At 41.7% G+C, this 9553-nt stretch overlaps 1 protein-coding gene across 1 annotated transcript; it reads right to left on the bottom strand.

The window, feature by feature from the left end:
• Positions 1 to 229: 229 nt before the first annotated feature.
• serpine2 (serpin peptidase inhibitor, clade E (nexin, plasminogen activator inhibitor type 1), member 2) lies at positions 230 to 8542 on the bottom strand. Its single transcript, XM_076735863.1, has 9 exons — positions 8362 to 8542; positions 6795 to 7069; positions 6456 to 6683; positions 5891 to 6088; positions 3654 to 3852; positions 3475 to 3572; positions 2013 to 2099; positions 958 to 1041; positions 230 to 827 (listed from the first exon to the last, which is right to left on the bottom strand). The coding sequence occupies exons 2-9, from the start codon at positions 7054 to 7056 to the stop codon at positions 790 to 792; spliced, it is 1194 nt and encodes a 397-aa protein (XP_076591978.1). The 5' UTR covers positions 7057 to 7069; positions 8362 to 8542; the 3' UTR covers positions 230 to 789.
• Between the last annotated feature and the right edge of the window lie 1011 nt (positions 8543 to 9553).

The following is a 9553-nucleotide window of genomic DNA, read 5'->3' on the forward strand; positions in this document are numbered from 1 at the left end:
ACATTACATTTGTAGAACTGGAGCTTCCACAGCTTCACATGAAATTGTGTTCGCTTCCAGCTCTAGAATCAGAATTTCCAACGCAACAACAGGAAGTTCAAACTCAAGTCTGCAATATTAAATTGTAAAAAACAAAAAAATGTAAACAGAGCACAACAGAATGTCACATGTAGACAAACATTCCCTTTTCAGAAACAGTCACAAAAAATAAATAAGGCAAAATCATTGATGTTATAAATAGTATGTGTATTTATTTGATCAAATATGAAGCAAGTATGATAACAGAAGACTTCCTCAGTGAGGGTAACTGAATGCATGGTGTTCCTGTGACGCCCATAACTTGAAACTTAAACAGACTGGAGTGACATGACTTGAGATGGAGAACGTTTAAACTGAAACAGTGACATGATAAACAAACTGATTATCCTACTCCAGAGTTGAGAAAATACACAATTGACATTCAAAGTCTTTTAAAAATGTAATAAATTCCCAAAAAAAAGTATACAAAAAAATTAAAACCGCTGGAAAATTTAGTCAGCAAAACATTTTATAAAGCATGTTATGCATTACAGAAAATGGGTAACATAAAAAGCAATATTTAAAACAAATAACATATGTCCACACTGTACATAAGTCTACAGCAAAGTTTGTGTGTGTGTGTGTGTGGGTGTGGGTGTGGGTGTGGGTGTGGGTGTGTGTGTGTGTGTGTTCATGCATGGCAGTGTAGAAGCATTTCCGGTGCTGGCCTATGATGCTACAGTACCAGAGGCTGAGCAGTGATGGCTGGGCTCAAGGCTGGTTGATCTGGCCCATAAAGAGAACGGTACCTGGGGACAGAGACAGGGACAGACAGGGACAACTCATCAGAGCCAGGCTCCACATTTCAAACAGTAACATGTCGAGGTTATTTCTCTAGTTTTGAGGTGAGTAGACCCAGATGGAAATAGAAGACTGTACCTGTTGGGTTATGTCTGATGAGGAAGAGGAAAGGTCTGTCCACTGTGACCCAAGGTGGAGAGGACCGAGCCAGCAAAATGGCAGCTGAACACAAAAGCAAACATGCTGTAAAATCACCATCATCATGTCTGAGACTACAAGAGCTAGAGCTGTCAATAGTTAGAATATTCCTTAAAAAAAAGAAAAAAAAAACACATGGGTTCAAACTATTTGAATATCTATTTTTGTGCATTATGTGCACAAGATGGAAAACTAACACGAGAGACATTCCAATTAAAATAATGTCCTCTACTGTGTGTCTTCTACTCGTTTCAGCTTGGTTTAATTTTCAATCAATGAAAGTGACGTAATGTGAAAAGAGTTTCCAGTTGGTTTCGGTCACTAATTATCTGATTATGGACCTATTTTCCAATGTTTTCTGTGTCCAAGTGACTAATGGAGACAAAAATCTTTGAAGTCTTCTCAGTATTTAGCGAGAGCGCTGTAGCTGGCAGCCAGGAAACGCGCTGCAATGTAATCCCTGAGGACATTTTGCTCACCCTGAATGTACGTCCACTTAAACTGTTTGTTTCTGCCACTGACAGGCTCAGATTGTTATTCTAAGTGTCTGACAACATTGTGCAAAGGATCCCTGCAGAGATCCTTTTTTTTTTAACTGGAAACAGCCGTTACATCGCTCTCTCCAAAGCCACCAGACTCCATTCACAGAAAGAGTAATTTTAGCATCATAACACACACTTCAATTAAACACAATAAAAACAAAATAAAACTCAATAAAACCTTTGTGGTTAATTTTTTCACTGTTCCAACAATCACCACTAACTCTGGATTGGTTGAAATAAATTCTTAATTCAGTTATATATTCAAATATAAATTTGGAATTTAGAATATTTGCTGACAGCCGAAATAAGAGTGTTTATGAGCTGTTATGAATGTACTAATACTTTAAGTACATTATCAGCCTGAATATAGACTGTTCTCATAAAGTAAGCATATAGCTTTGTGTTGAGCTCAGCCTTTAAGTCCATGACAAAGCTTACAGTACAGATACTCACTAGTGGCAGCTGCTGCTTTTGTTCCATCTTCATTCACCACGATTTTGGCTTTCTGGAGCGCCGTGGACACATGCACAGGCTCGGCACCTGAGAAAACAATAACTGTTCATTTTAGCTTTAGACACATACAGTATGTTAGTTTATAGATCAGCCGTGTCTTTTATTGTCAATCTGATATTGATCAGCCGATGGAGGTGGAGCTGGAGAGGATATGCATCGCTACGGTTCCATCCTGTTTGGATCTGATTGAGAACTCAAGGACATGCAGTGGTAGCGAGGCCCTCAAGCAACCCTGCTTCATCATCTACTGCACTCTCAATGGGACCATAATTTACAAAATGAACATCCTGATGTATTGAAGAAGACTTGAAACTAGCGATTGAGACAAGAAACTCAATGGAAAATATTTACTGTGGTAACAAATCAAGTGAGAAATAGCACCATTTCTCATAAACTTGCATACAACAGGATGACTGTTTGCAGCCAATGGAGTCCCCCTGCTGGCCACTAGAAAGAATGCAGGTTTAAGGCAATTCCACAATGGTTTCATTTGAGACCAGGAAGCTTCCACTTATTATACAGTATGGTCCATATGCAACATGACGGCTGAGATGGGAGTTATTTTGTGTGCTAAGTAAGGGTCCCACATGCCCATGGTTCACCCACAAAGGTGAATTTTTATTATTCTTATTGACCCCTCGAGTTTGGTGACTGTTCTGTATGAGCTGAGGTCCAATTAAGCCAAACACTTATAGCACCTATACGGGGGTGCAGACAGCTTTGGTGACTGTCATCCTGCATCATCGCTGCTACGTGGACCCACGTGTGGAAATCTAATTCCAGTGACTGACAGCAGGTCATGGAATGCTTTACTGAACCTTATGTGTGCATTTCTCTTCTCTGGTGTCACAGACAGCTGACAAGAAAGAAACTGATGGAGAGTTTGATTACGAGTGTTATATGACCATCATAATAGTGCTGAGGAAAAGTTGCAGTGTTTCTGTTTCATTGATTTTTAGCAGTATTTAATGAGCAGTATGACTGATTACTTACTGAGTTGCAGTATAAAAGTATGAGGTTATACCACATGATGTCGCTAGAGCGAAAATCCAAACAGAAACTGGTTGATTTTTTTTCCCTTGAGTAATCCTGTGAACTCCTCTTTTTTTTTTTTTACACCACAAAGCCACCACACATTTACACCACATGATGGCACTAGAGCCCTTCAATCAGAGCTCCTTCCAGTCCATCTCTAAGTGTCAAGTTGAGGGAAGGAAAGGGAAGACACGAGATTCTCCTGTTCACACTGGACAGCCAGACACAATTCATACTCCTTCCTGGCTCTGGCAGTAAACAGCCAACAACGCTTTCATATTTCCGAGACTCCCTCATATCCAAATAAAGCTGCTGCAAACACACAGAGGCACTGCGTCACTTTAGGACCGACTGTGCTTTCACTCACAGAGATGTCTGAAGTCAGCTTTGTTCTCGCTGAACATGTCTGTTATTCCCAGCGCTGAAAGGGGCTCTTTCAAATCCACCTCCGCATCAGTCGTAAACCTGCAGACATAAACACACAATGTTAAGGCCACATTCAGCCAAAGAAGTTTTAAGAGCAACTGTTGGACGTGTGGGTCTTACTTGGGGATGAGCAGGCGCACTTTTCTCATGTGCATCAGTTTGGTCCAGCTCTGCACCGTGGCTGTGCTGATGTGTGGGACAACGCGGGACAGAGGCGTGTCCTCTTCAGAGGGCAGGACAATCAGCATGCTGATGGTGTTGCCGTGATAGGGCAGCTCAATCACCTTATACTTCAGTCCCTGAGGCGTAGTGGCCAATCCTGGCAGGGGTGGAGAAGGTTGAGGGTTAATCATTTCAAAGGAAAGGTGATGGTGAGGATGAAATCTGAGTGATCTTTACAGCTTCTTCTAACTATTAAACCTTTCGCCAAGACACGCATGAGTGACTGGGGAGCATGACACTTCCCCTGACTTTGTGTACATCTGACTACAGAAATAAACTCCTTATTAACCTCTTGCTTTTTAAAGGTCTTCTATTCACACACGCGTGAAACCCAAACAGCTTCTCTCTTGTGTTTTAGAGACTGCACAACCCATATTTCCTCTTCCTTGTGATGCAGGAAGAATGAAATAAAAAAAAACATTTTTCTGCTCTACATCTGCGAATTCTGGTCATTTTACTCCTATTTTTCTTTGCAGGAGCTGATACTGGTCCTTACAGGATTTACTTATTCTCCATTTTGCCAGTTTTCTGTTGAAGAACTTTGCGTTTCTGTGGCTGATATTATTATCTTTGTCTCTATGTCCACAGTGGCTATAGCTATTTTGATTTATTTAAATAAACTAGAAACGGAAAATGCGTCATTTCCCGACGTCAAACGGATTCTTCCTCAGAAAAGACCTACCAGACAGCAGATGTTTATCATGAAAAATGCAAAAGACTCTCTTGAACAGGTTGTTGTTGGAAACAATATTGTGTTATCAGCAGGGGGGAATAGCCAAACAGTGATTACAAAAGTCTGACTTTTTAAATAACATATTTCCATCTTGTAAGGCACTTAGCTGCAAAATAAGCACGACAAGTGTAGAGTTTATCATGAGAACCAGACCCCAGACATCATTTTTCATGCTTTATATGGCCAGTAAACTAATCACAGCACACTGTGTTCTTAAGTCATTCAGCCAAGTATGTGTAAATCCCATCATATTCATAAAAACATAACTGTGTCAAGCCATAGCCAAGTGATTTAGGGCATGCGTTCTCTTTAGGACCTAAGTGTGGAAATTTGGGGACGATAATCTGAGCGTCAAGTCACAGACTTTGTGCATGGCCTTAGATTAACTCTAGCACTGCATGAGAATCTATCCGCAGCACTCACCATGCTAACACCACTCTGACAACTCAACTAAATATAGATGACTGACTGGTGTATCATTTCATTTCACACAGGACTAAATAATGTCTTACGGATGTGGCAGGTCTCAGCCTGCTTTTCCTTACAACTTAACACAAGCTGCCCCATGATTCACAAACTGGCAATGGCTGGGATTGCATCATAAAAACAAACTAAATTAAAAACAACCTGATCGTTAAATCGACGGTCCATTAAGAATAGCAGCTGCTATTTGTTGCCATTTGTGAGAACTTGATTTGGTGATGGTTCAACCACAGATCGTCAAAGAAGTGCACTCAAACTTAGTGTTAAGGGCACCCTGGGGAGTTTTTGACCAACTACAAGTCAGCAAACATGGATGTAAATGATACAGGATTAGACATAATTAAAGAATTGACTTTGCAAATGTTCCATAATGAAGGAAATGCATGCAGTTGGTCCTCGCACAAGACATTTTGTTCCCAAGAAAACTCCATGGGGCACCTTTAAGTTACCACTCATTCTATTCTACTATATGGAAAACACAGTAATCTGTTATCTAACAAATCTGTAATACTGTATGACTAAACATACCTCAACAAATCTGCCCACAAATGCAGCATGTTGAAAAAATAAAACCAATTTCTCATAATTCATGGTGAAAAAACAGAAGAGCCCTGTTATAGAAAGACACACTAGTCTTATTTAACTCGTCTCCACTGACTCCTGTTACTGATAAAAATGCTAACCATCATTTCAACGGTCTGAATTCAATGCTGCAACCATCTACAGCAGAGCCTTCTAATTCTGGCACGAAACATCTACAAATGTCACTTGGTGGTGAGATGTAATGAAGAACATCTCTGAGCATCATGATGCATCTCAAACATTGGATTGTAAAGTCACTAACACAGAACAACTGCTCAAATTAGAAACATGCAAATAGCAGGCCATCAACGGAAGTCTCTGCCACATCACTGCTCACCGATGTTGAAAACCGACAGCTGGGACATCATTGGAACTTTATATACATTTCCATTGCCCCCATTGAAGGGCCTCATCTTGGTGTTCTCGGGCTGGAAGCGGGACTTCCATAAGCCTTTGAAGTAGATTGAGTTGACAGCGACCAGACGGGTCAGAGCCGAGTCCAGCATGTCTGCTTTGATCAAGCTGGGGATGTGACCTGGATAAATATGCAACATGGGATCATTATTCAGTCAGAAAGGTTTGATAAAAGCCACCATCATTTCTTATATTCACTTCAGCACAGATGAGCAAGTACTAACGCAGCATCGTATAAGAACACTCCAATCTACACCAAAGAAAAGTGACGGCATTACAAAGCTTTACAGCTGAATGACAGCTTCAGTATGTGTTTGCATTTGTTGTATGAACGCAGTGTTAACTTGCCTTGCAGGTAAGTGTACAGGGGCCACAACAACTAATTAATGCCTTAAAATACATGCACACATCTGTTGCTCACACCTGTCTCTGCGAGGGCACGTTGAGATTACTTGATATTGTGTATACAGCTGTTCAATAATACCTACCTTTGGTCTTATTGTTGACCCATGCATTGATTTCATCTGCTGCTCCCTGGGGGTTGCTGAAGTCCAGGCTCCTGCTCTCACACTGGAAGTTGGCTTTGTTGGTGGCTACAAAGGCCTCCTCCATGGGGAAGCCCTCCTGGCTGAACATGCCATTGGCAATCAGCACAGCATCCTGGTTGGCCTTCGCTGTCAAGGTCTTGTGCAGCTTCTTCAACATCTTGTATGGCCCTGTGACAGTTCAGATCAATTTTGAATTATTTCTCAATTATTGCTTCGGGGTTAAGTGTTGTTGAAGGCTCATCTGGCTGCAGTGAGCAAATTCTAACAATGAGACTTTACCATTCTTCTTGTAACGCAGCGCATTGAGAACCTGCTTCCGGGTCTCTCCATGGGCTCCTGGTAGCAACATCCCAAGGATGGAAGCTACCCCGTGGGGAGAAAGCACCACATTTTCCAGTGGCTTGGAGCGGACCACTTGCTGAAACACCTGTATGCCGAGATCAGAGCCCCGTTCGCCATAGGATGGAGCCTGGCACAGCACACCCTCATGGCCATACAAGGTCACCAGCGCAACCAGGCATAATAACGAGAGACGCTCCATTTTAAACTCACACCTGGTAACAAACAAAGAACATTAGAGGCATTTTACAGAAACCACGGCAGGCTCACCTATTGATTTGTTCTCCAGTACACATACTGGTTATTGGTCGCTGTCCTCTGAGCATCATCAGTATTTCATCATCATGACACCTACCACCTGAACATATTTGTGAAAATATGCTTAAAAACACTTCTTACAGAGTTCCTTTTATATTACTCATCTTGGTTAGCCACAGTCATCTCGTGCACCTTTGCTCGTCCTCAGGCGCTGGGCCCCCGTTTGTCCCATACTGCAGGCTCTGACTAACTCTTACTCACACTCTCTAAATATTACAGTCTAACCATAATTAGCCTAGTGAAACTGGGCTGTTCCTTCATTACAATTTTAGACCGAATTAAATCTTTCAGGCCATTTTAGGAAAGTGATTCAGCCTGCACCCCACTCACTGAAGCACTGTGAATGTAGCCACAAGAGCCAGCCAGGATGGCTGCTGGCTGCCTGGCTGGCTTAGAGGAACATATTCTGTGATCATCTATGTATTAACTGCTAATCAAGCTGGATTTTTCCACACTTCTGGTTTGAATTGTAATTCGGGGATCAGATGTGCAGTTCCGTCTCTGGGATTGTTCTTACAGCCGTTAGAAAACGCAGTCAAACAGCTTTGACACGCAGTTTGTTGTATGGAGAACCAAATTTAATTTACAAACATCTGACTTGAGATCAGTGTACGAATAATGGTGGTGTTTGACAATAATATGGCCAACCAATCAGCATTAGTTTCAATAAACCTGCTTGTTTTAAACGCTACGATACTTTACATAATGTAGCTTCTTTAATGGAAACGTTCCAGGAAATCCAAATACTATACATACAGAGGTGATGTTTGCCAAAATATCTGGGGGTTTTCAGAGTTTGTCGTGTGTGTGCCAAATGTCCTGGACTGGAGCACTCACACAGATGACAAGAAGCCATTCTTCTTGCTTCTCACACATTAAAACTGCACCCAGTCCTGCAGAGTCCCAGAGAAGAGCTGAACGCTGCACGAGAGGCGCACTTTTCGCTCTAACTACTGTAAAGAAGACACGTTCACGTCCCTCAGACTTACAGAAATAACAGGTTTCCTGTGGTACGTTTGCGTTAATTAACCCACCTGACGGACATGCTATGCGTTCTTTAATTCCAGCTATACAGTCATTGTATTGAAACGGGAGGGCGCAGCGTAGTGTTGAGCTCTGGATAACGTTTGGACCTGTTTATAGCGGCTGCATCAGCGCGTTAAAAACGTGAAAAAACGCCAGTCCTTACCTTTGACGAGGTGACGTTATTTCGATCTATCCCGCAGGTGAAACTGTAACCTTGTTAGTCCGCTTTCCGTTGCGGTCCAAACGAGACTCGAAGCTTCGTCCGCAATGAGAGTGAAAAATCTCTTTATTCCAGTGAAAGTGGGAACTACTACTGACTCCACCGCCGCTTCACACGGGACTTTATTGGCCTCAACTCCGCCTTCTGACCAAACAACCGAGCATGTAGCTGTCGGAGTGTCAAACTAAAACTAACAGAAAGAGAGCTTCCGGTAGACTATCAAAATAAAACCAAAGTGATGACCATATTGTTGATCACAATTTGTTGTCCATGATGCTGAAGTACAGTTTCACACTAATGGTCGACCGATGTAGGATTTTTTAATGGCCGATGCCGATGAGTATAGATGGCTATTTTTTGTTAAAACAAAAAAGAAAAGAAAAGTGAAGTTTTAGTGCACTTCATGACATTTATCAGCGGACAACAGGATCTGAAAATGTATACATTTGCATAAATAATAATAATAAATAAACAATGAACATTTATCTCACACTGTATTGTTCACTTGAAAATAAAACTGCATTGTCTCTGATGTGTCCACATACATTTTTTTGTTCAGCATTTTGTTGAGTGCATTTTTCATGAGCGCAGACAGCGGTTGATGTCGATTATATCAAAATTCCAGATAACGGCCAGATCGGTTAGTCAGCCTACCACTACAATATAATGCCCACAATTTCACATTGTGATACAACTTTGTTGCACTTTGCAGAGTTTTCCCAAAGCAGCAACCACTGGGGCTGAAAAATGAGGCCATGGATGTGCCAAAAACTACAGTTCCTCAAATAGCCACTTGAGGCTTGGTCCAAAAGTGAGTCAATCCCCACAGATCCCAACTTTTCAGCAGAAATAAACATTTAAAGCATGGTACAAAACCTGTTTTGGTCTCTATAGCTATTTTCCCCCATTTGTGACAACTGTACAGAGACATCTTTATATCACTCACTTGTTTAAATTATATTAAGGTATGGTTGCTTTAAGCGACAGCTAGCCGCTAGGTTTCAGCAACCAGACTTCATTGAGCACACCTCCTCTCCGGCCACACTCCACCTCTCTGCCCATTATTGGATTAGCTGGGAGACAGGTGGAGTCAGACACTGTCACTGAATCACAGTGGCTATTCAGGAACCTATGG

This window comes from Chaetodon auriga, chromosome 7 (assembly GCF_051107435.1).
Source record: "Chaetodon auriga isolate fChaAug3 chromosome 7, fChaAug3.hap1, whole genome shotgun sequence".
NCBI lineage: Eukaryota > Metazoa > Chordata > Actinopteri > Chaetodontiformes > Chaetodontidae > Chaetodon > Chaetodon auriga.